A 27,575-nucleotide genomic window follows, 5' to 3' on the forward strand; every position below is an offset into this window, starting at 1 on the left:
AAAAGATTATTTTTTTAAAAAAGAAATTGTCCCTATCCACTGGCTGCATTGCCTGAGTCCTGCCTCCAACATTCTAAACAGTTTGCTGTTCGTCTCCCTCCCATAGCCAGTCAGAACACAGAGGTCATTTGCATATGTGGCCTGAATGGCCTTTGCCTCTAACATTCTAAATAGTTTGCTGTTACTAAATAGTATTGCTGTTACTACTATTGTTACTATTGGGAGTCATTGAATGTGTCCTGAGGTAAAATACATATCCCAATCTTCCCTTAAACGGTCAGTGGAGTTGCCAATCTCCCTGTGGGGCCTGGAGATCTCCCAGAAATTACCATGTTCCCCAGCCACAGCACATCATGTCCCCTACAGAAAATTTCCCAGCTATTACAACTGATCTCCAGATGACCCAGATCAGTTCTCCTGGAGACAATGGCTGCTTTGGCCAGTGGACCCTATGGCATTATACCCTGCTGAGGTCCCTCCCCACCCCAAACCCTGTCCTCCCCAGGCTCTACCCCTCAAATCTACAGGTATTTCTCAACCCAGAGTTGGCAACCGTGTAATTGGCTATGGAACCACTTTCCAGATCCTTGGAACCCAGAAAACGTGGCACAGGAGGAGGTGCTTTTCTACCTTAGCTGCCACTGCATAGTTCCAAATTAACATAAGCCAACCTCCAGGTGGCACTTGGAGATCTCCAGCTATTAAAACTGATGTCCAGATGACCAAGATCAGTTCTCCTGGAGACAATGGCTGCTTTGGCCAGTGGACTCTATGTCATTATACCCTGCTGAGGTCCTTCCCCACCCCAAACCCTGCCCTCCCCAGCCTCTACATGGGTTTCTACACTCTGTTGCTTGTAGCAAGCTATAGTGTTGGTTTATCAGGTGAGTCTGAAGTGTGGGAACTACAGAGACTCAGCAGTTTCCCAGCCCACACTCGATTATGCAGCGTAGATGCAAATACTGATCTATTCTTAACTGATGAAATGTGAGTTGTATCTGTGTTTACTCTTGTTAAAAATAAGGAACAAGTTTCATCTTGCAAATCCCCATGTGCTGGATAATTCCAGTTGGGTAGCCAATTTGTAGCAGCAAAATAAAACAGGAGTCCATTGAACACACGCTTTACCAAACACTCCTGAGTAAATTTAGCAGTCATGGGAATGACAAGATGAATCTTTTGCTGATTCAAAAATAGTTAAACAGGAAATAAGTTGTAGGAATCAATGGACAATTCTTGTAATGGAGGGAAGAGAGCAGGGGAACCACACAAGGATTGGGAATGGGGTTGTCGTTTAATTTTTCATAAATTCTCTGCAATTGGGCATGAGCAGTGTAGTGGCCAATTTTGTGGATTGTTCAGGATATTAAAAAGGTGGATTGTGACTAGGGTTGCCAAATCCACTTACCCCTCGAAGCGAGGGAACCTCGTCGGTGTCCGGAAGTGATGTGCGACATTGCTGGCGTTGGGGGCATGGCTGAGCTCGTCGGGGGGAAACCAGGAGCCACATGCAGCTCTTTCACACATATTGTGTGGCTCCTGGCAGGGTAGCTGGGGAAGTGAAGGGGAGGCATGCTTCCCTGATTGGTCTTCCCTTCCCCAGCCAGTGTTCCCCTCCCTGGGTAGGCTTGAGGTGGGGGGAAGAGCAGAGAAAGAAAGCAACTGAGTGCATTCTCAAAGCCCCTCCCCACTGGCCGACTTGGAGAAGGCAAATAAATATTATCAATAACTGTTTTTACCCCTTTTGTTTTTATTTTTGGCAGCCTCATTTAATGTTAATAAAAAGCAAATGTGCATATTTTTCAATAAAAATGTGTGGGTAATATTTGTTCATGCCTTGTGGCTCTCAAACATCTGGTGTTTATTCTATGTGGCTCTTACATTAAGCAAGCTTGGCCACCCCTGTGATAATGGTATATAAAATTACATAAGTGGTAGAGAAAGTCGATAACGAGATTTTTCCCCATCACATCAAGGGCACCCAATGAAGTTGATAGGAAATAGATTCAGGACAGCCAACAAGTAATTAAACGGTGGCATTTACTGCTGGTGGATATAATGATGACCATTAGCATGGATAGTTTTAAAAGGGGATTACACAGATTATTGGAGGATCTGTCAGTGGCTACTAGCCATAATGACTAAAGGGAACCTTTTCATTCAGAGGCATTATGCTGGGAGACATCATCAGGGGAATGTCTTGACCTATATGTCCTGTTTGTTTGTCCTCAAGGACAATTGTTTGGCCACTGTGTGAAACAGGAAGCCGGATTAGATGGACCACTGGTCTCATCCATCAGGGCTCCTCTTATGTTTTTACATTCAGTGGCATCTCAAAGACTAACAAAGTTTATTCCAGCACGAGTTTTTGTTCATGAGAGCTCACTTCGTCAGACCCATGAAAGCTTATGCTGGAACAAATTAAGACCTTAAGGTCCTGTTTTCTCTGTGTAGGAATTTCAATTCCCTCCCTAAAATCTTAGGTAGATTTTATTCCATCAGTGTACAGTTTATTTTGTTTGATTAATTTACTCATAAAGCCCAAGTGCCTTGTTTTTTTTCCAAAGGTAACTGGCAGCTTTTGTAGATTTTCAGAGCTTCATAGGAACTCTCAATATCTAATTTTTGCCCTACTAAAGCAGACACCAATTTGTGTTGCATGGGTCATGGCTATGGTGCTGGGGAAAGGGAAGTGGTGGTGTTAATTTAGCAACTTGTGTCAATTCCTCAATTAGAAATGCTTTCTTGGATTGATTTCAGTTTTTGTACTGCAAAAATATGGTTATCCATACTGTCCTTCTGCTTTCCTTTTCCAGGACAGACATTTTCAAGCAGGAATTAAACCACCCTTATCTCCTGCACTGTGGCCTAAATCTAGGGTTGCCAAGTGACTTACCTTTAAAAGCAGGGGAGAGTTGGTCTCCATAGAGTTTTCAGGCTGATTGCTAGAGCGTCAGCTGGCGACATGCCTACCTCCAGGTGACATCATTGCGCCGGGCACGTCGGCCCAAACTGGGCACGTTGGGGGTGGGGTTCCCCTGCCGGCCTTTTCCAGACCGACAGATTGGGGACCCTTTGAGTGGGGGAACCTCCACCCTCCTGGGGGACCTGGCAGCCCTACCTAAATCCATATGCCTCCCCGATGGCTTTTGAGGGCCAGATAACACACCTGGAGTTTCACTCAGGGAAATCCAGCATACAATGTGGTTTAGCCCTCATTGGCCCTCAGCAAGGAATAGGGTTGTTGTCACCCTCCAGCTGGTGACTACGAGATCTCCTCGGATTACAACTGATATCCAGGTGACAGAGATCCATTCACTTGGAGAAAATGGCCACGTTGGAAGTTAGACTTTATGGAATTATACCTCATTAAAGTACCTCCCCTCCCCAAACCCTGCCTGCCTCAGGCTCCAACCCTAAAATCTCCAGGTATTTCCCAACCTGTAGCCGGCAACCGTAGCAAGGAAACTTATTCATTCTGTGATATTTCCTGCCAAATCATTAAATTATTTCTAACTGTACCTCCATCAAGTTTCCCATGTTTTCTGGCCTGTGATGTTGAGGAAACATTACAAAAGCAGGCCAAGTGCATGAGATAATTTGGAAAATACCAATTTTTAATATGGCTATTAAGCCACCTGTTCTTAAAGTACTTATTTCATCATGTAACAAGAACCTTTTCCAAAAGGAAATCCCATTCATGGAATTCCATGAGTTTAGAGTTATCATCCGCTTGTGTAATGTAAATATTCTAGAACTGAGTAGCAGTTCCTTATATCACACTGTCCTCAACATACCCCTGTAGGGTTGATTTGTATGCATTCCAGCCCCTTAACATGGGAGAAGCCAAATTAAGTGTGCTACAACAAAACACCCTGCACAATAAGGGTACAACACCTGAATGCAATAAACACAAAAAGTTAAATGTATTAAATAGAATTAAATGGTTATCATTTTATTTAATATGGTAATTATCTATCTACAAGCATACTTGGGAGAGGTAGCAAATATGGTAGAAGACAGTCTCAGGATCAGGCCTGTAGCTACAATGGGGCATTTTGGGGCCTGGCGCCCCCAACTTCCTACCAAGGCCCCACAACTTCCTTTCAACCCAGGTGTCCCGACTCTCTGGCAAGATGTAGCGGCCTCTGTGAACTCCCCCTGCGCTGCCATGGCTGCCACTTCTACCTGCCTTCCCCCTGCACTGTACTTTTCCCTGGGATCATTCATTGCCACTTCCTGGACTGCAGCGGGGATAGGGTGTTCCTTATGCCCTGCCCAGAGGTCCTGTAGTCATGCTCGGTTCTCTACATTGGCGCCCTTTCTCCTGGCCCCCGTGCGCCCCCAGCTCTGCCCTGAGCTGTCTGATCAGCTCGTGGAAGGATGGGGTTGGCTGTGTGGTGAGGGGAGGGACTCTGGCTGAGGCAGCAGTGCTCCAGCCATGCAGTTTAAAGTGAGCCAGCCAGGCATCATTGCCCTTTGTCCCAGCTGGCAGCCGCACAGCACTTGAGGGCCTCGAAGGCCTGGTTGACTTTCTGCAGGTGCCACCACTCATGCAGCATGGCCACCTGGTGCGGTTGCCCATGCTTGACTGCTTCTTGCTGGCTTTGCATGCCCCGTGCAGGCACTGGCTGGGCTGGGGGGGGGGCGCTGGGTGCCCAAACATGCTGCTCTGAGTAGCCGTTGGCCAGGGAGGTGGCTGCCGCCCACTCCCACACGAGTGAAGGCAGGCAGCAGGGTGAGTTTCCCTTGCAGAAGAAGGCGCCTGAGGATGACAAGAATGGGCAGCCATCCAGCACCTTCATCCCTCTGGCCCGGGATGGACTTGGAGGGCTGCTTTATGCCCCCTACCCGGACTAAGCCGCCCCAATCTCCAGGAGCTGGTGACTAGCAACCAGTGTCAGGGCATCCTGGTCCAGCTGGAGTGCATAAGTTAATTAAATTACATTTAATTAGATTGATGCCCCCCAAGGAATTAAAATGCCCTCCAATGTAGAAATTCCTGGGATACAGGATGATCTTGACAGGCTTGAAAACTGGGCTAAAACAAATAAAATGAATTTCAGTGGGGATAAATGTAACGTTCTACATTTAGGTAGGAGAAATCAAATGCATAATTATAGGATGGGGGAGACTTGTCTTTGCCATAGTGTGTGCGAAAAGGATCTAGGGGTCTAAGTAGACCATACACTGAACATGAGTCAGAAGTGTGATGCGGTAGCTAAAAAGGCAAATGTGATTTTTGGCTGTATCAACAGAAATATAGTGTCCAGATCACACGAAGTGATGGTATCACTTTACTCTGCTCTGGTTAGACCTCACCTAAAGTATTGTGTTCAGTTTTGGGCACCAAAGTTTAAGAAGGATATAGTCAAGCTGGAACATGTCCAGAGGAGGGCAATGAAGATGGTGAGGGGTCCGGAGACCAAGTCCTATGAGGAAAGGTTGAAGGAGCTGGGTATGTTTAGCCTGGAAAGGAGACGACTGAGACGTGATATGATAACCATCTTCAAGTACTTGAAGGGCTGCCATATAGAGGATGGTACAGAGTTGTTTTCGGACCAGAACCATTGGGTTGAAATTAAGTCAGAAGAGTTTTTGACTAAACATTAGGAAGAACTTCCTGACAAAGCGGTTCCTCAGTGGAACAGACTTCCTCAGGGGGTGGTGGGCTTGCTTTCTATGAAGGTTTTTAAGCAGAGGCTAGATGGCCATCTGTCAGCAATGCTGATTCTGTGAACTTAGGCAGATTGTGAGAGGGAGGGCAGGAAGGGTTGCATCAGTGCTTAGTTCTTGTGGCCCTTTCTTACACATCCAGGGAAATGCTGACCAGCACTTTGGGGTCAAGAATGCTGATCACCACTTTTGGGGTCTAGACCAGTTTGGCCAGGGATCCTGGATTTTTTTTTGTCGTCTTCTGGGCATGGAACAGGGGTCCCTGGGGGGGTCCCTGGAGGTGTGGGGGGGAGGTATTTGTGTATTTCCTGCATTGTGCAGGGGGTTGGACTAGATGACCCTGGAGATACCTTCTCACTCTATGATTCTATGATACTAGTAAATCTAAGGAAAGCTATCAAATAAAGTGAAGTAAAGGTGTAAAAATACATTTAGCAGAGTTTGAGTCCAGTGGCACCTTTAAGACCAAAGACGATTTATTCAAGGTATGAGCTTTCGTGTACACGCACACTTCCTCAGATAAAATGAAAAAATGTTTTTTCATTGTATCTGAGGAAGTGTGCGTGCACACGGAAAGCTCTTACCTTGAATAAAACTTTGTTGGTCTTAAAGGCGCCACTGGGCTCAAACCTTGTTCTGCTGTTTCAGACCAACATGGCTATCCACCTGAATGTTGTTGTTAAAGTTATTTGAAAACAGCGGCTTCCAAGTGGGTTACATTTGGAATTGTTCTACTGATTTAATAGGGTTTATTTGGACTGAATTGTATGTTCGTACACAGGTTGTATTGGATATAATCTGTTAGATGGAATGTTTTATATAGGTTAATCATTTTCATGTTGTTGCCAAGCTCTGGTGCTTCTCTCAACTTTCTGTCTTTTGCATGTACTTCTTCCCAAAAGACAGACAAAAACTATTTATTCTGGTCAACATCTTCTATCAAGCAAGCATTTTTCCATATCCTTTCCCCTGGTTTTATTTATTTATTTCTCACCAAAGTCTCGAGGCAGATGATATAGTGCAAATCAATGCAATAAATAGGATGGGGCATCCAATATACAATAGGGAAACAAAACAGAAATCTTAAATAACATGTAAATATTAACATGATATGTTAAATGATGCAGAAATTACATAGTAGGATAGTACTTACAGGTAGGTACATAGTGTACGCAATGTTATAGTCCACAGTTTCTTTCCCTTTATTAGAGCATTCTTCCTGAACCATTCGGTTATAACAGGGTGGCCAAACTGCAGATCAGGAGCTGCATGTGGCTCTTTCACACAGTCTAATTTAATGTTAATAAAAAGCAAATGTGCATAGTTTTCAATAAAAATGTGTGTATAATATTTGTTCATGTCTTGCGGCTCTCAAACATCTGATGTTTATTCTGTGTGTTTCTGGCAAGTTTGGCCACCCCTGGGTTATAATAAAGTGACATTACCATTGTAAAAGTTCCCTTCTAAATAATTCAGCTCTGCATAATTTGCAAAATGCTGGTCAAGTGAGAGCCTTCCTGATTTCACCAGGCAGGCCATTTCATATGCTGGGGTCCACAACAGAGAATGAATGTGCATGGGCAGTTATTGACCTTGCCCGTTTACAGGGTGGAACCTACAGAAGGCCTTGCTCAGAAGAGTGAAGCTCTAATCGTGGAGCATGGGGGAGAGGCAATCCTGCAGATATGATGGTCCAAGGTGATCAAAGACTTTTTATAATAGCTGGTTCCTAATTGAACCTGGTTAGTTATGGGCAGCCAATGAAGTGATTGAAGAATGAGAGTAATATGCATGCTCTGCCTAACTACTGATAATAACTGATCTGTGGCATTCTGCACCAACTGAAGTCTCCAATTTGACTTCAAGGGGAGACCTATGTAGAGTGCATTACAGTAGTCTAGTCTCAGTGTTACCGTATTATGTATCCAGGTGGCCAGATTGGCTGAGTCAAGGTAAGGGGCCATCTTCCAGGCTAGACTGAGTTTGCAGAAAGTGTTTTTTGCAGTTGCGTCAACTTGCTTCTCCAGCAGTAATGTTGGCTCCAGTGTAACCCCTAAGCTCTCGACTGAGTCAGCAAGGGCCAGCTGAACCCCACTGAAGGTGGGAAGTGCAATGTTCTTCAATATTTCTGCCTTCCCAGCCAGCATTACCTCTCTTTTGTGAGGATTAAGTTTCACTCTTAGTCATTTAACTATAGCAGACAGGCAGCGATACAGGATCTCAACCACACTTCCAGGAGATTTGAATAATGAGCTATAGGTCTGGCTGTTGTCAGCTACAGATGATTAATTCTAAGAGGCTGAACAGAATGGAGGGTAGGACTACACCCTGTGGAACCACACAGGATGGATTCTGCGCTAAAAACCAGTGATTTCCAAAGGCAACCCTTTGAGTCCAATCTGTGAGGAATTATTTGAACCAATCCAGAGCACATCCCTTGATACCTCCTGCTGATTCCAGATGTCTCAACAAGATGGAATCATCCTCTGTATCAAAAGTTGCAGATAAGTCCAGTAGGAGTTACAAAGAAGCATGGCCTTTGCCTATGTTCAGACAGAAGTAATCAGCCAAAGCCAGCAGAGCTGTCTCTGTCCCATAGCCTGGCCTGAAGCCAAACTGAAAAAGAGTCCATATGAGATCCAAGTAAACATGTAGCTGGTCAGCTACTGCTCTTTCAGTGCAGTTTAGAGATTGTGCATTACTATTTTCCCGCAGGGCAGGTTTTCAAAGTATTGGACAGGTAACTGCCTCTTTGAGTGGCCAAGGGAAGGTGTCCTCCATCAGTGATTGATTTTATGATGGACACCAGCTGCTTGTTGATGTGATATTTATATGATGTTACCATTCAGGATGAGCAAAGATCCAGAGCACAAGTAGTTGCCTTCACAGATCCCAGGACTCTGTCAGCATCTGTCAGGGTAATTGGGTCAAAATCGTCTATTAACAGACCAGAGGATGTATTTATACATTTCTTCAGATTGACCTGTTTTACAACCAGCATCCAGATCAGTTCGTAGTCATAATACTTTATCGGCAAAGAAAACTCTGCAAAAGTATCACAGCTATTTTTTTGCCTCATAGGTCTTCCAACAGGCTGTATAGCACATTCTGTTAGAGTCTGTGCAAGTTTTCCACCAGTGCCATTTTAGACTTCTCCCAGCTGTCTTCATGTCACCCTGCTCTGTGGTAAACCAGGGTGCTGGGTTCCATCCAATGCTCCCTCTAAGCTGTGGAGTCTTGTGAGCAAAAATTCTACTTTGTGAGCTACTGGCATTAACGCTGTGAGCAAGGGATTTGGCTACTGCATAAGTTAGTTCGCTCTGGAGCCCTCCTTCCTGAGCAGACACAACAATGTGTGAGCCAGAGGCTAAAAAACTGTGAGCTGGCTCACATTAACTCAGCTTAGGGGGAACTCTGGTTCCATCCCGAGGATGGAAGAGGTTGACAAGGGGCAACCATATCAATAGCTTCAAGGAGCTTCATATTTGAAGCTCCCGCCTCAGTCTCAACAGAGCATGTGTTTGAAATCCTGAAATCCCCTAGATCATTCTGGAATCCACAAAGATCCATGACCTTAGTGGGCAGACCATTTTAACTGGGCCTCCTTCCTTGTGGGGTGTTAAAGGGCCAGTGCTGTAATGTCCTTCCTAGACTGCTGTATGCTTGGTTTTATTTTGCAGGTAGTTTGCACCTTTTCAGTCAGCTGTCAAAGAGCCCTTGCTAGAGTTGCCATTTTTTTCAGACAAAGGTTCTGTTCATAGTAACTGTAAGATGGAAAGAAACCCAGCACATTTATCTACCCCTAGTTGCCATACTCCATGCTGGGAAAAGTTTCTCTGGTTGGATTAATTGCCACCCATGTAGCAGAATCTTGATTTCAAAAAGGATTGTAATCCTAATGTTCATCAATACACTTTGCCAAGCTGGGGAAGGTTGCCATCTCTAGGGCAAATAGAGCCTTCTATGCTTTGATGGTGAGACATTTAAGAAATGCAAATTCCAGCTGTTAGACCAGAATATCCCATTGTCATGTAGCTGCAAAAAGCACTGGTAGGAATGATGGTGGCAACCTGAAGTCAATGCGTGCTACAAGCATGGACGGCTTCAAGAGCGAATTAGATAAACATATGGAGCAGAGATCCATCAGTGGCTATTAGCCACAAGGTATAGATAGGAACTCTGGGGCAAATGATTCTTGGTGCTGGGGGGAGGGGGCAACAGTGGGAGAGCTTCTAGTGTCCTGGCCCCACTGCTGGATCTCCTGATGGTACCTGGTATTTTTGGCCACTGTGTGACAGATTGTTGGACTGGATAGGCCATTGGCCTGATCCAACATTGGCTTCTCTTATGTTCTTATGATGCATTGACGTCTTGGATTTCAGTCTGCTTTGGGATGCATTTTTGGATTGAAATGTTGGGTGTGAATTAGTAAAATGGTTCTGTAAACATTTTGTATCTTGGATTGAAATGTTTGGGTGTGAATTAGTAAAATGGTTCTGTAAACATTTTGTATCTGTGGCATTTGTGGTCAATTACTCAAAGTACATGGGATTATAGCGTAACTAGCCTGGAAACTCCAGACCAAGACTTGTTAACTGTTCTGTACACAATTGCCACCTTTTTTTTCTGACAGGGCTCCAATCCCTGCTTGACAGTAAGTCATCAGGTAAAGCTTTCCCCCACAATAGTAATGAGAGAAAAAATCCCCTATTACATTCAAAGCACAGAAACCCTGCCGTATCAAAAGGGAACGGAAATTCTAGCTATGCATTAGTTAAGGTGAAGATTATTCCACAATAAGGACTTAAAGCATGTCCTGTTTAAAACAGGCCATCAATCATTTGCACATACTAATTTACAAAAATACATCAAAACTGCAAAACTGCTATTGGGTTGCAGATTTAAAGAAACACACAAAAAAGGTTTCATTTAAATTCTTCTGGCCAACGGAACAAAGATAGAATGATTAATAAAAATTTAGAACTGGAGGCAGAAGAGAGAAACAGTGATGGTGTCTTCAGGGTTTTGGGATGCCATGTTTTCACAGGCCTGTCCTTGGAGCAGTCTAAAACACAAGAACTGCACTCTTACATTCATGAAGAAATTATTGAAATCGTAAATTGGTGAAGATTTAGAAATCACGAGGAAGGGGGAAAGAACAATGATTTCCTGAGAGATGGTAAGCTAGACATAGTCACAGAAACATTTATTCATTAAATTCTTAATCTTAATTTCTCTCCCCTTCCCTTCTTCTTATGTTCCCAGGTTCTTTGTTGACCCTGACTTGTCTGTCTTGGCAGACAGTCTGTCAGGTCATTGGGAATGTCAGCCCAACAATCTCACCTCAAGAAAATCTTACTTTGGATGCTGACTGGATGGTGCAAGTAGAAAACAAATATGGTTTCTACATTGGCTTGGCCCTGGCCATCTTCTCCAGCTTTCTCATTGGCAGCAGTGTCATCCTCAAGAAGAAAGGACTGCTACGGTTAGTGGAGAAAGGAGGCACCCCGGCAGGTATGATTTACTTTACTGCAGAGGTGGGAATAGAAACTGTTTTAGATATAGGGCTTTTCTGTATTCACATATTCCTCGTTGGTGTGTCCCTGTTACTTCAGGGTCCCCCCCCGTTCTGCATACGTTTTGCTCCCTCTAGTGGTTAATTTGGTATTACATTAATGTATGTCTAGCATAAAAACATGCAGTTTAAATATGACAGAAATAAAGTGATGTAATATCGAAACAACCACTAGAGGGAGTAAAACACGTGTAGAAGAGACACCCCCCCCCCCCCAAGCAACAGGAACACACAAGCAAGCATAATGAGAATGTGGGAAAGCCTATAATGGAGGTTTGGCTTTGAGCCTCTGAGTGTGTTGTAGGCCATTCACACATTATTCACTGGGCCAATCCCTGTTTTCCATCAAGCATACACTCCATAGGAACTGATAATCTTGATGAGTGTGCCTGCATGGTGCACATATGTTTGCCATGCTCACATTTCATATTTTATGATGTACCCATAAAATGTTAGCTGTACACCTAAAAATATAAAGACTGATGTAATGAAGGGACAGGGAGTTCATCTATTGGAGTACTATTAATACAGCCTGAGTGCTGTTCAAGAGGAATTGCTGGGTGCTTTCCATAAGCCTTTCATCCTGTACGTTCAGCAGTGGAGGAGAGTGGGCTGGGGAAGAGGGAGATAGGAGCAACCTTTGTGGGTGTAGATATTTTAAAGAAACAAAAGTGTTTTCTTGTGATCTAGCATATAAAAGTTGCACCCATGACGAGAGTTCATGGCAAGCTACAAGTGAAGGGTCAGTGGGTGGGTTGACTGTGTTGTGTCTCTGTATGCTACGAAGAGCTTATATACCAGATGCTCAAGCACAATCAAAGGTGTACACACTATAGTTCTTAGGAAGGAGTACTATTCAGACAGGGTACTTTCTATTGTTGGAAATAGTCATTTTCATTTAAAAGCTCAGATTCGCTACACCTCAACACTTGTATTCTGTTATGATTTAATTCAGAATGGATCCTCTTTTTTTACATGGACAAAGAAATGTAGGTTAACCAATTGACCCTCTTCTTTTGTCCATGCATGACGTATTACGCTACTGTATACGCTACTTCTGATATCTGGCTGGACTGAGGTTTCAGCTACCAGCTTCCTGCTTACCACAATTGTGTTTCCTGCATGTGCACCTATAGTTTACACCAGGGGTAGCCAAATTGCAGTTCGAGAGCCACGTGTGGCTCTTTCACACAGTCTAATTTAATGTTAATAAAAAGCAAATTTGCATATTTTTCAATAAAAAGTGTGTATAATATTTGTTCATGTCTTGTGGCTCTCAAACATCTGACCTTTATTCTATGTGGCTGTTACATTAAGCAAGTTTGGCCACCCCTGGTTTGCACAATGGAAACGTGAGATTCTACGGGCAAGCCTTCTGCTTATGCTAATACTTGCTGCAATAAGAAACATATCTCCCATGTTGAAAAATATGTATACAGTGATAAGAATATAATAATACATGCGTCTGTCTTAGAGAAAATCTATGAACTCTGGGACTGCCCCTAAAGCCTGGCAGGGCATATTCCCTTCATGCAGTGGCTTGCATCCAACTGTCCATGCTCAGAAGGTACACAGAATATTCCTGCATTCCTCTCCATTGCTGCAGTCCCTGCCAACTCCCCCAAAAGACTATTCCTTGGGACCTACGTGGAGGAGTGGCTTTGTAATTTGGGAGGCTTGAGTGAGGAGGCACAAGAGCATGAAATTGTTTCTCCCCCTCAGAGGAACTGTCCTTGTGGAAGAAGTAGGAGGAGTCAGTTCATCTTGTCCCTCATCGATTCAGTCCCCCCAACCTACACATTTGTTCCCCTCACATGCCCCACAACCCTGGGAATGGTCTTTCCAGGGATCAGAAAGGGCTGCAAGAATGGAGAAGAATGTTGTATGCAGATTATTAGATACAGGCTTATGTATTATAAATGTTGTAAACTGGGCTGTGTGATTCCTGCCGTTCTAGCTGCCTGCCTCCTCTCCGAGTGGCGATGGAAGGGGGGGAAATGGTGATGTCTACACTGCTATGTCACTCCTGGCGAAAACCTGGAAGTGGTGTAGGTAGCTCGAACAATCACTGGAGCTACCCTGGATTCCTAGAGGGACCATACCTCACTTCCAGGTTTTCCTCAGAAGTGATATAGTGGTGCAGATAATGTTGCAGCTGCTCTCAGCCCTCTAGCCAGTTGCCAGACCTGGCATGGCCTGGTTACTGGAGTTCCACACAAGCACTTTCTGGCAGCCAGACATGTGGGTTTACATCACCAGTATCTAGAGTTGCCAACCTCCACATGAGCCCTGGAGATCTCCCAGAATTAGACCTGTACTAGAGGAGATAGAGATCAATTCCCCTGAAGAAAATGGCCGCTTTGGAGGGTAGAATCTATGGCATTGTACCCCACTGAGTTTTTGCCTTTCCCCAAATCCTTCCATCCCAGGCTCCACCCCCCAAATCTCCAAGTATTTTTCAACCCAGAGTTGGCAACCCTACCAGTATCTCGCATGCTTGCTGAGTATTGCATATCTCTAAGGTGTGTGGACCACCTCCAGTGGAAAGCTTTATGTTTGTGATTACAAATGCTGTGAAAGTTGTATCTATGGTGCATTAACAAATGCTGTAGTTAGGTGATGGAACATACATGTGTGAATCAGCTGTGCGCTACAGTCTTATGCAATCTGACTCCTCCCTATTTAGCCATAGGAGAATCATTGCAACTCAGGCTACACTTGCTGAATTTGCGTGGGTGCAGCAGTTCTGTGGGACAAGTTTGCTGCCTGTTCATTCTCTTTATCTGCTCATCTCATCGCACCATCAAGGCTTTCAGCCCTGATTTGTTGTCATGGTCTGACAGGCAAGGAGAAGTGATGATTCCTGTTCTGCTGGTGTAATTGTAATCTGAAACCTTTTCTGCTTCTCTAAAAATTGTGGGACCGCATCAGGATTTTTATTTATAAAAGATCATAATCTTATTCAGTGATCCATGTCTCCAAGGTTTTCATCTTCCTTGTTTGTCAGATTGTAAAGAACAATAGCAGAAATATCTATTCCTAAAACATATGCTAATAAATGAGCTGGCGGCCAGTTTCTGAGTCAGGAGTAGTACCCTCAATATGACTCAGTAAATATATATAGTCATCTGGTTTAGATGTACTTTATTTATGAATAGCATGATATTGCTAAACAAATCTTACTAAATAAGTTAGTAATCTATCAGAGATATAAGCAGCCTCACAAACAACATTGATTGCTTCAGAATCTGCCTCACCAATGGACATGAGTCTATATGATAATGGCAACATTTATATGTATCGCCTAAATGATCAGTTGCTCATTTCTGAGTTTGAGACAGTCCATAAGAGAGAGAAAAAATGTATTCATTCAATGCAACAGGCTTCCCAGTGATCACTCTATATTGTACGATTATGAGCCAGCTTGGTGCAGTGTTCCCTCTAAGCTGAGTTAGTGTGAGCTAGCTCACAGTTTTATAGCCTCTGGCTCACACATTTTTTTCTTAGCTCAGGAACGATGGCTCCAGAGCAAACTTAATTTATACAGTAGCCAAATGGCTTGCTCACAACTGTAATGCCAGTAGCTCACAAAGTAGAATTTTTGCTCACAAGACTCCAAAGCTAAGAGGGAGCATTGGTTTGGTGTAGTAGTTAAGTGTGTGGACTCTAATCTGGGAGAACCGGGTTTGATTCCCCACTCCTCCACTTGCACCTGCTGGATGACCTTGGGCAAGCCATAGTTCTGATAAGAGCTGTTTTTGAAAAAAGAGCAGTTTCTGTCAGAGCTCTTTCAGCCCCACCTACCTCACAGGGTGTCTGTTGTGGGGAGGGGGAGGGAAAGGAGTTTGTAAGCCGCTCTGAGACTCCCTTGGGTAGTGAAGGGTGGGGTATAAATCCAATCCTTCTTCTTCTTCACTTCCATTTCAGTGGAAACAGCCAAGTAAAGTTTGATTCCTATTGAGCAAATATAGTGGCAATTGTGTGTTTACCACTGCAAGTAAATGGCATCCAGTCTTGGTTCTCTGACATGTGAATACATGTTATATCTATACATCTGTTGCATGCAGGCATTAACATTTTAGTAGCCCTGTCAGTTTGTTTATTAACTTAAGTGTCATCTTCTTCCTTTTGAATTGATAAATTAACAATTAAAAGGAACTTCATGGTACACATCATCAGCTTTCCATTACAGGTGCCCTTTGCATAATATTGAAGGAAGGATGAGATTATTTATAAAAATCAGTTCTTTGTAAGACTGCCATTTGTTCTTCCCTGGCCATTTCCTCAAAGGCTCTTTCCCACGGTTTCAGTGCTACCAGAAAATAGTGTGTGTCTCCCCCCCCCACCTCACCCCCGCTTTCCCACAGCATCGTGCACCTCCTGTGTTTGCAGTAAAACTCGATAGCTCTGTTGTGGTTGAAAAAGTCTAGATTTTCCACCACACTTTGCAGCTATTTCCCCTGACCCCTTCGCTGTGGCAGCCATTTCCTCTCCCCGCCACTGGAGGGCTTTTCTGTTTTAAATTGGCAATTGACTATCATTATAGTGATATAACATTATCACAAGTTGTGTATCAGGTTCTTTGAATTCCCATCTTTCATTGTTTTACAAAATAAGTCGCTGGCCCTTTTGTTGCAAAGATATAAGGAGAAAAGCGTATCTCCACAATGAAAGGGGCTGGAAATTTAATGAACCTGTTACACAAATTGTGATAATACCAGTATAACAATCCCCTGTAGCTGATTACACAACAAAAACAACAACTGAAAAGGCCCTGGTGGCCTGGGGGAGAGGAGATGGCCATTGCCAAGGGACGTGGGCAGAGAAATCATGGGGAAACCTGCCACCTGGAAGCCCGGTTGCATCTGCGCTGTATCAGCAGTCGTAGCGGCAACAGGAAAACCACACAAGCCTATCCCCATGTGGAAACTGTCCCTATTACAACACCACATAGAACAGAATGAACAAAGATGTCTTAACCCTACCCGTCAAAATATAATCATGTTAGCCTATTGAAGCTTTAGTAAATTAATTTGTTGACTAAACCAATTATGTGAAAAAGTGAAGAAATTCTTATTTCTCAATCACCGTTGTTCCTAGATTCTAATATATCAGTTGTTCATTTTTAAAAAAATATTTTATTTATTGCATTTTCAACACCTTTTCTTCACTCTAGGTCAAAACAACAATTTACAAAGTGTAAATGTACATATATACAGAGATCTTCTACCCTATACCCTATATAATTCCAAATTTGGCACCTATAACATAAGTTACATTAAATTGAACCTAATCTTAACTCATTCAACCAATCATAAATTTTTTCCCAGTACTTCTCATACTTTTCCAGACTTCTTTCTTCTACAATATAAGTTAGTTTCTCCATTTCTGCAATATAAAATAATTTACTAATAATCTCCTCTCTAGAAGGAATATTTTTTTCCTTCCATCTTTTTGCGAATACAATTCTCGCTGCCGTTAATATCTGCATATTTAAGTATATCTCTTTTTCCTTAAATATATCAGGTAACACATTTAACAAGCAACATTCTGGCTTTAAATCTTTACCAAGCATTTTATCTATAATTTCTTTCACCATGACCCAATATTTTCTTGTTTTAGAACAGAGCCACCACATATGGTAGAAAGTACCGGTACAAAAATTACACTTCCAACAGTTTTTCCCTATTTTCCCGTTAAATTTGTTTAGTCTAGCTGGCGAAATATGCCATCTATAAAACATCTTTATAATGTTTTCTTTAAATGCATTTGTTCTTACAAATTTTATATTTCTTGTCCATACTGTTTCCCATTGTTCAAGGCTCAAACTATATCCCATATCTTGTACCCACGCTATCATTGAAGGCTTTATTTGTTCATCCTCCATTTTCCACTCTAACCAGAAATTATACATTTCTTTAATAAATTTTTCTTTTGTATTTATCCATATCTTATCCATTGCGGTCTGATTTACATAAAAGCCTATTCGTTTATCCTTTGTCCATCTTGATGTAAGTTGGTTTTTTTCCCACCATGACAAGTTCATACCTTGTTCTTCAAGAAGTTTCTCCGATACTAACTCTCCCTTTACATCTAAAAGATCTTCATACCTCCATTTAGAATATTTAATATGCATTGAAGGATTAGCGAAAGCTTCAGTGGGTGATATCCATCTAGGTAACTTGACATAATACTTCGCTTTTATCTCCTCCCATACTTTATATAAGGCCGCTCTTAAGGTATGTTGTTTAAACAAGGTGGCTGGCCTGTCTTTATTATACCACATATAAAAATGCCATCCCCTCTGTATATCATGTCCCTCCAGATTCAATAATCTTTTATCGTCTTGTACAATCCAATCCCTTAACTAGTTCATAGCCGTTAAGGCCCAATCCGGAGGGCTAATCCACCTCTTTGTTTACTTTCTTGTAGTAAACTTTATTCTTGGCCTTTTTTTGTTGCCAAATAAGTTGAAATTCAGGATATGAATGGTTGGCCTTTCATAAGGAACATATTTATGATTGTTGTTGCTTTCCATTCGATTTGTCAGAGATTGTGTTCATACATATTCTCACGGAGTGGAGAGGAAGGGTTACAGGTATTCAGGATTTATTACCATGAGGTGTTATATTCTTTAACCCACATAGCTCTCATTTCCTGATTGTGAGGAAAAGTTCTTGCTATAACTATGGGAGAGTGTTTGTGGCTCAGTGGTGAAGCATGTACCTTGCATCTAGAAGGACTTGATCTGAATCCCTGGCAGATCCAGGTGAAGAATCTCAGGTGGCAGGTACTGGGAAAGACTATTCTCTGTTTGAGATCCCAAAGACCCACTGCCAAGTGGGGCAGATAGATGAACCAATGGGTTGATTCAATAAAAGACAAATGCATATGTATTTGTTTAGTAAATTCATACAGCTGGTGAGTAGGCGCAGGAATGACATTTTCTGTTTCACATTGAGAGAACCACATATGATGAAGTGCTACGAAAATATTCTCTGTAGTTTACTTGCAGTTCAATCCTAAACCCTTTAAAGTCCACTGAAGTCAGTGGATTTAGAAGGGTGAAGCTCTATGAACTTCCCTGTCAGGCAGGTAATTCTTCATTTTCATCCTGCAAAAGAATTTTAAAAACTGTTGTGTCTGTACTACCCATCTAACTTGTAAATACTTTTGTTATAGCTAACAACTATTATTACCTGCAAGTAAGGTTTCACTTATGGGTCACATTTCTAGTTTATTTTCAACCTGTCACTCTGCTTATTTGATCTTCTTGTTTTCATTCAATTTTTAGTTGTCTCTAAGCTTGTGTGTCTTCTGCTGTTGCTTTCTTAGGGGATGGAGGTCATGGATACCTAAAGGACTGGCTGTGGTGGGCTGGTTTACTCACCAGTAAGTATGATTATTCTCACTATCCTGGATTTATACATGTTAAAATACTTAACCTTCATGATAAATAAAGATTCAATCCCTCTCAATTTCCTTTCAAGCTAGAGGATACTTCATATTGGCCCCGGGCACACGGGCCGGATATCGCGGGGGGGAGGCGTGACTAATTGCCCCAGCACAGTTTGATCCACGATTAGGTGATCAGACATGCCGGCGGCACAGCACGAGTCCTTCCCTCAGTGCCAGTGGGTAAACAAGGGACCGGAGGGGAATGCTGCGCGCCAGCGCGATCACACCACAGGCGTCTGGAGGCAGCCCATGGCAAACGTTTACTAGTACCTTGGAGGTACTATTTTTTAAATGCGCATTGTCGGCGGTAAGCCACGGATGTGCTCCACTTCCCAGATGTTGGGGTGTGATCATGCCCGGATAATCCAGCCACCTTCCGTGCCTCTCCCGTGGCAACTTTGCCGTGTGACCAGGGCCATTGTACAGCTATACATGCAGAAGCAACTGATAGTCCCTTCTAAATGGTAGCATTCTTTGCAGCGTTTGTGATATGTGAAAACTACTTTCTGTGGTGGTATGGAAAGAGTCTGCATAGACAGAGTCCTCGTGGAAAAACAACATCACCACAGTGCCACTAGGGTTGCCAAAATCCAGGTGACGTCTGGATATTTCCCACTATTACAGTTGATCTCCAGATGACCAAGATCCGTTCACCTGGAGAGAAGGTTCCTTTGGAGAGTGGACTCTGTGGCATTATACCCTGCTGAAGTCCCTCCTTCCCCAAACCCCACCCTTCCCAGGCTCCCCCCCCCCAATCTCCAGGTATTTCCCAACTCAGAGCTGGCAACCCCAAGTGCTACACAGAGCCAGTTTCTGTAGCTTCTCTGTGAGGACTGTACTGAATGAGGCCCACCTTTAAGGAGTGTTTACTTAAGGTGTTATACTCCTCAGCATAAATACTTGCTGCTGACCAAAGAGTAAGAGTCCAGTAGCACCTTAAAGACTAACAAGATTTGTGGTTAAGGTATGAGCTTTCATGAGTCACTGCTCCCTGCTTCAGGTATCTTCAGATAAGAGCCAGTAGTGGTTAGGAGTGCAGACTCAAATCTGGGAGAACTGGGTTTGATTCCCCACTCCTCCACATGCAGTCACAAGTTATTTTAGAGCAGTTCTCTCAAGAGCAGTTCTCAAAAGACCTCTCTGAGCCCCACCTACCTCACAGGGTGTCTGTTGTGGGGAGGGGAAAGGAGATTGTAAACTGCTCAGGTAGTGAAAGGCAGGGTATAAATCCAATCTCTTCTTCTTCATCTGAAGAAGTGAGCAGTGACTCACAAAAGCTGATTCCCTACCACAAATGTTGTTAGTTTTTAAAGTGCTACTGGTTTCTTACTCTTTTCTACTCTACAGACTGACTAATACGGCTACCCATCTTGATCATGCTGACCAAAGTCAGTGATAAGCCATGACATAACTGTCAGATTTGTTTATCTCTCTTGTATGGATTCAGAGATCCTGTTCAGGGATGCTTGTGGGTTGCCCTTCTAGTTTTGGGCTCATTTGTTCTTACCTGCCACATCACTGTTAAGAAGCTTGCAAAAAAAAAAAAGACATCACGGACACACAACTGTTAGATCCTGTTATAAGAACTGCTCTGTTTTTGAAGCTAATTCCGGGGAGTTCGGGTAGGTCCTTGTATACAGAGATTTTAATCAAAGCTTGCAGTCCCATCTCCAAGAATGACCAACACTCTAGGGTTATGAATGAATGTTTGTCTTTACTAAGCAATACTAAAGCACTCCAAATAGATGCATTTGATCAGTCTCACAATATTTCCTTAGATTACAACAGTTACAGAAAGCAATAAGCATAGAGAATAACACATCAAAGCTATACAGTGGGTGAGGTTTAAGGGGGGGGGGAAGCTCATACTCATCCGCTCCTTTGATGAAGAGATCCTTCCTCTCTGGGCCATCATCTGGACGAAAGGTCATACCAAGGGACTCTTCCCTCCCACGGGCAGATAAACAAACCACGTGTGTGCTTCATCTGGTGTACACGGCCAGACCAAGCCCGGGAAAGTCTCCTTTCGCAGAGCTTAAACTGTCCTAATGGAGGAATGGGGGGGGGTTCTCGCTGCCATATTGGCCAGCGGGCTGCACCTCTTAAGTTGCAGGAGGGTGGGGAGGGGGTTGCTCTAACCCTAACCTAACCGGAGAGAGGGAAGAAGAAGAAGAGAGAAAACAAAGGCTGCATCCTCTTTTAAAAGCTGTGTTTTTGGGCATGGCTCTTCCCCTGCCATAAACTTTCGGGGTCCTCCTCTATCCTATCACTATTGGGTCGAGAGGGGTGACGTCCTGATCAGGGGGAAGAAACCTATATGCAGATTCACTGCTCTACATCAAAGCGAAGCCATCTGTTTAGGTGTGAACCTCCGTTTCCATGGATACTTTTGACTTGCAGAGATGGTGCCTGCTCCATGGTCATAAACCTTATTGTCTTTAGATGCCAAACCAGATTCAACAGGAAAAGAGCTACGAGTTTTCCCACAGATGAGCAATGGCGGGTGCGCTGTGATTTTCCAGACATTCCAAAGTGGGTGCAATGGCGCTGGTCTCCTTTGTCCCGATGCATCATGGGGGCATTCCAGGGAAGCACATGCTCTGTAGAAGCAGCAGGCAACACAGGTCTTGCCCTTTTATAGGCAAGCATGAGGTGCAAAACAAGCTATACAAACAGCAGTGAAAATCCCTGAGTTCCCAAGCACATATACCCAGACATGAGACACACACAGGCATCATCAACACAGCACAGAAATGCAAACACAAAGCACATATCATAACAATCCCCAGGCATTCAAAATAAATCCACGTTTAAAAGTAAAGCAAAATTTATTTCAAAGCGATGGTTCGATCAGGAACAAGGACATTGTTAGGAATAACTGCAATCATACTGGGACTACATAATAAAGGAACTTGAACCAGGTAAGGGCCAATTAGCCCCATTCCCTCTGGCGGGAATAGAACAGAAAACGCGCGCCCAATTCCTTGGGAACATAACGGTTCTACATTATACACAAGTTCAGTTCTCAGGCAAGCTAACCATAACAGCGAAGCGATACCACGACTCCCACCTCCAGCTGCTCGACCTTGGCCAGTTTCTGCAAAGCTACACATGCAATATAATGAAGTAAGATGACACACGGGGGGGGATGGGTGTAACAGCTTGCACAGGTTGTACAGGTAACACCACATACAGCAGACAGAATGGCAGCTAGCTGACAACAACCCTCTCTTCTTTGTTATGGTCACTGGGTTTCAGTTCTCTTTTGAAACAGATTAATTTAATACCACAGAATGCAAACAAAACTAGCACGTGCATTTGAACAGCAGTGTCATATTAACTGTAATTCTTGGTTTATCTTTTGTCTGTTTGCTCAGTGGGTGGAGGAGAAGCTGCCAACTTTGCTGCGTATGCCTTTGCACCTGCAACCATTGTTACTCCTCTTGGATCACTGAGCGTGCTCATAAGGTGATTTGCACTCATTCTCTCTTCTCCTCCAATAATTATTCTGGGTCCCAAAAGCTCCAAGTGGTACTAATGTGATTTTCCATACAGATAGAAAAATACCTTGATAACATTTTCCCGCTCTGCAGAAAGTGAGATATTTGCAATGAGCTGTGCATTCGTCTCACAGCAGAAATTGACCCTTGATAGTTGCTATTGTGTGACTTGCCATCCAACATTCATTTATTCTACATTCCTTCACTTCCAGTGCATGATAATTCTCTTCTCATTGGACGATGCCTTCATCATCTGGCACCATTTCATTTTGCTAGAATTTATCTGGTTGTTGAAGCATGATGCCAGTTATGATACCAAGTGGGAGTATCCAGCTACTGTGTATACCATTGAAATCTCTCCCTCTCCCTCTTTGGAAGGAATTCCAAAGTTCTGTAAATCTGTAATTAGTGCACCTTGGCCATCCTCTCTAAGCAATCATTTTGATTTCTTTTCTTTCCCCCCTTGTTCCACACAGTTCCATTTTGTCTTCATACCTGCTCGGAGAGCGACTCAATCTATTGGGGAAACTAGGTTGCATGCTGAGCATTGTGGGCAGCACAGTGCTTGTGATTCATGCTCCTGAGGAAGAGGAAGTCACCACTCTGAATGAAATGTCTTCTAAACTAAAAGAGCCAGGTAAGTACCAGGCAGAGTAGCCATGATTAAAGGTGTCACAGTCCAGCTGACGATATGAAAACATTTGAGATCCGATTGACATGTGATGGCTGTAGTGCTGAGGCTGTCAGAAGCCACTGCTGTGGGGATGGATCTTAAGTAAGGCTTCACATCTATAAACACTGATAAGTTTGGCACATGGATGATCTCCACAGTGCCTTTGCAAAACTATTGTGTGCCTTTTGAGATCTAACCCCCAAAATCCCAATAAATATCGGGATGAAACAGGGCTGTATTCCGGCCCCACTACTTTTTAATCTTTTTTATAAATGATACGGTCTCTTTCTTGGAGGACATAGATGGCCACAGTCCCAAACTTGGGTCAATCCACGTTCCACTGCTTTTATATGCAGATAATGCCGTGTTACTTTCCCTTTCGCAAACTGGAATGAAACAGCTATTATCATGCTTCTATGAATACTGTGAACTAAATAGATTGACTTTGAACTTTGAGAAATCAAAAATCATGGTTTTTGGAAAAGCGTGGAAACCCTCAATATAGAATATAAGAGGCAACCGGATCGAACAGGAATACATTTCCACTATAGAGCCAGTTGGGTTCCTCATAGCAGGGAAGTGATAAAAGCTGTGAACTGCAACGTACTTGCGCTTATCCGTTTTTATTTTACCAAGGGTAATCAATATGTTCCCGCAGCTATTAGAGTATTCAATCATAAGATTAGTGCAAAATTGCTTTATGGAGTACCTGTTTGGATCAAGGCCTTCAATAAGGAAGTGGAAAGAATACAATCTAACTTCCTTCGAAAAATACTGGGCCTGCCCATGTGTGTGCCTCATGTGGCCATCCACCTGGAGACTAATCAAAGGCTCCTTGAAACTAAAGCATGGATTAATACTGTCAAATTTTGGCTACATCTACATTTTAAGAATAATAACGGTAGCCTTATTTTTCACATGCTGATGGAGTCTCAGTCTTCAGTGTGGTTAAACCACATTGAAAAGAAAATCAATTCAATAGGGATCAGTATTGACGACTTATCCTCCCTTACCGAAAGTTCAGCCTTTGCACAGATCAAACAAAGACTCCTTGACATCGAGATGCAGGATCTTAGGAGCCTTGCTAAAAGTAGATGTTCACCCTTAGGCTTGGGGATTTTACCCTCTGGGTATATGGCAGAGTATTTAACCTGTTTAACAGCCTTGCACTACCGCAGAGCTTATTCATTAGCCCGTTTCAATGTGTTACCCTCTGCAGTTCTCTACGGAAGATTTCATAAAATACCATATGCTAACAGGCTATGCACATGTAATCGGTTGGACATAGAGAGCCTTGAACATTTTTTTTTGCACTGTACTTATTATCTTGCTATATGTTCCACACTTATTGATCCCTGGTTGAGAGAGCAACCAGGGAAATCTGATGAATGCAAAATTATTTTTTTATTATCTACTCAGAACCAAATTGTGACTGAAACTGTGGCCAAATTTGTGTATCTTGCAGCTAGGAAGCGAGTAATGTATAACAGTAGACAGGGCCTTGACTGTTCAGACTCTTTCCTCCCTGCTATAATTCAGTTGTTATGCCAATAAAGGTTGTTTGTTGTTGTGTTCCTTTATCAAACTGCTTTTTGAAATTACAGGACTTTAAAAAGCAGTTGGGGATTCTGAGTGGGGAAGCAGCTTCTGACAATCTGACTACAAAAATACAACTGCAGGAACAAAACATGCACACATGGCTCTTTTTGGATTAGACTTGCCAGTCTCCAGGTGGTGGATGGAGTTCTCCCACTATTACAACTGATCTCCAGGTGACAGAGATCAGTTCACCTGGAGAAAATGGTCACTTGGGAACAGGCCCATAGCTAATGTGGGGCCCATGGGGCCTGGCCCCCCGCTGTTTTGTGGGCCCCTCCCCCGATTCTCAGCTCCCCTCCCTCCCTCCAGCTCTTTCACCCCCTGATCAATCCCTCACGAATAGGAGCCAGCATCTCCCTGTTTGAGCTCATCTGTAATGAGCTGAGTCTCTTTAGGACCCAGCAGCAACCAGTGGTTGATCGAGTCACACACACATTGGTCGAATTGCAGCAGTTTGCTCCTCCTGTTGGATTTTCTGCCAGGCTTCGGAAAAGATTGTCGGCTCAGGGAAGGAGTGAGGAAGGAAGCTTGATCCCCGCTCTCCTTTTTAAAAAAAAAACAAAAACACGGCAGCTTTGCTAGAGCTCTGAGGAGCCTTAGTGTCTATTAACATTGGGATTCTGGCTCACCTCAGAGGAAGGCTCTAGTGGGGGCTGTGTGGGTGCGCACCAAGCAGACCCCCCTTGCCTGAGAGTCTTTGATTTAAATAGCAGGTATGCCCCCTCCCCAAAAAAACCCTAGCTACGGGGCTGCTTGGAAAGGTGGCATTATACTCAATTGAAGCCCCTCTCCTCCCCAGACCCTGCCCTTCTTAGGTTCTACCTCCAAAATCTCTAGGCATTTCCCAACCTGGAGCTGGCAACCCTACTTTGAATTCTCCCTTGGAGATGAGTGCTTTCTGTTTCTCCAGCCTTCTTGGCAGACTTCAGTTGACATGGCTCCATTCCTTGGGTAGAATGATGCCATGTTCTGTTCCTGCTAACTGATTTAAGTCTTCACATTACTGTGCATTGCTACCTTGTTCCAATCAACATAGTCAGTTCCCATAGCAGACATGTGGATTTAATTTTGTGTTTTATTTCACAAACTGCCACTTTCCCCCCCTTTGCAGGTTTCCTTGTTTATGCTGGCATTCTGTTGGTGATCTGCCTGGTTCTGATTTTCTTTGTGGCACCCCGTTGTGGCCAAACCAATATTCTCATCTACCTCACCATCTGTTCTGTGATCGGGGCTTTCACAGTGTCTTCAGTCAAAGGGCTGGGTATTGCCATCAAGGGCTTTTTTGCTCACCGGCCTGTATTGCAAAATCCACTGACCTGGATCCTTGTTCTTACTTTAGTGGCTTCTATCATCACCCAAATCAACTACCTCAATAAATCTCTGGACATTTTCAACACCTCCATGGTCTTCCCCATCTACTATGTATTATTTACCACCATAGTCATCACTACTTCAGTTATTCTCTTTAAAGAATGGGTTGCTATGTCTGTGACGGACATTATCGGGACAGTGTGTGGATTCCTCACCATTATTTTAGGAGTGTTTTTACTTCATGTCTTCAAAGATGTGGATCTCAGTGTGAGGACCCTGCCACAAATACTTCAGAATACTGACCAGACCCAGGTAATCAAGGATGACAAGAATATCCTGATAGAGCTCGATAATTCTGGCATTCCAGTTGACAGCAAACCCAAAGTATTCATGATATATAGCTGAAACCCAAAATAATTAATCCTCTAGCTTCAGAGACTCGGAGCAGACTATTTGTAGATATGCATGTACATGCAAGACTTTGCATCAAATTAAGCTTGACCATATATATATATATATTCTGAAAAAGACAACCTCTTTGAACACAATGAATAAGTGCCTTCACCATCTTTCTGCTTAGTGATCTGTTTGTTCTTTAACTTTGGCCTTCCACTTTACATTATTTTCTTTGTATAGAATTGTCATGGATGATATTATGCATGTGCCAAGCCAGCAGACAGGTCTTTACTGGCCATTTGAAGAAATTTGGTTTCTGGCCCAATGGCTGAAGCTGCTACTACAGTCCTGTACAAGACATCTAAAAATATGCAACCCATAAAATGCCACCTCAAGTGCATAAGAGCAGAAGTAGATGGAAGAAATTATTTCCTCTGAGATCATCTAAAGTATCCCTAACAGCATGAAGAAAAAATGTTTTGCAGGCAATACCTGGGCTCTAATAGACCAAGGGGATGATTATATTCCGAACTCCATGACGCCTCAACAAAAGCTGTTATACCCTGTGCTGAAAGTGTGATGGAAAATATATGACAATTCTTTTTTGAAAAGCTATGTCAGAGAGAGGCTATGCTAGAATTGACACTGTAGCTTCATGTTATTATCTGGAAGTTCTTCCTGTGAGGAAGAATTCAGTCATGTGATCCTCTGTTCTTTGTAGTGACACAATCCCAGTAGGACTAGACCATGTGTGTGTTTTCATCCTGTGTAGATTTTACAAGCTAATATTCTGTATATGTTCACCAAATCCATTTGGGCTTCTGCCACTCTAAATAGTATTTGCTTCAATTTTTTTGAGTTAGCATATTAATGGTGCCATTCCACACTGCTCTGATTGATATTGGAGCCTCAATTTTCCAGTACCAGTGAATAGCTGGAGGCTTATTGTGATAGTGTTCTGATTTCTTGACCCACAATGCCCACATGATAGCAACTTGTGGGAAATATATGGAAACTGGAAGTTACATTCTATCTCAATAAGTGAATTTCTGAGAAGACAAAATATACTTTATTTTTCTGTTAGGATTGGCAAGTGGATTTAATGCCTGACAAATTGGCACAATGGTTTTGCAGCTCAGTCCAAAGAGAGATACAGAAATCTTTTTACCAAGTGGCAGCTTACTGTGATATACAGACAAACATGGGGAGAGATGCACGGCAGTGTTCTACAATGTAGTATTTTGCCATGCTCTCACTTTTGTGCATTTCTGATCAACAGCAGACACATGGTAAAATCCTTCGTACTGTGTATTCAGGTGCTAAAGCCAACTGTTCCCAATGTCCAACCAGTTTGGTGTAGTGGTTAAGTGCGTGGACTCTAATCTGG

At 43.1% G+C, this 27,575-nt stretch overlaps 1 protein-coding gene across 1 annotated transcript in view; it reads left to right on the forward strand.

Moving 5' to 3' along the window:
* The window catches only part of NIPAL4 (NIPA like domain containing 4), a 53,055-nt gene extending 25,981 nt beyond the window's left edge, over positions 1–27,074 (forward strand). The window contains exons 2-6 of the mRNA XM_015428367.1: positions 10,942–11,190; positions 18,587–18,643; positions 22,087–22,177; positions 22,686–22,846; positions 25,593–27,074. Of these exons, the coding sequence (XP_015283853.1) occupies positions 10,942–11,190; positions 18,587–18,643; positions 22,087–22,177; positions 22,686–22,846; positions 25,593–26,197 (1,163 nt within the window). The 3' untranslated portion in view covers positions 26,198–27,074. The remainder of the gene's footprint in view (positions 1–10,941; positions 11,191–18,586; positions 18,644–22,086; positions 22,178–22,685; positions 22,847–25,592) is intronic.
* The last annotated feature ends 501 nt before the right edge of the window (positions 27,075–27,575 follow it).

Source organism: Gekko japonicus, unplaced genomic scaffold (genome assembly GCF_001447785.1).
Source record: "Gekko japonicus isolate JY-2015 unplaced genomic scaffold, Gekko_japonicus_V1.1 scaffold635, whole genome shotgun sequence".
NCBI classification, from domain to species: Eukaryota; Metazoa; Chordata; class Lepidosauria; order Squamata; family Gekkonidae; genus Gekko; species Gekko japonicus.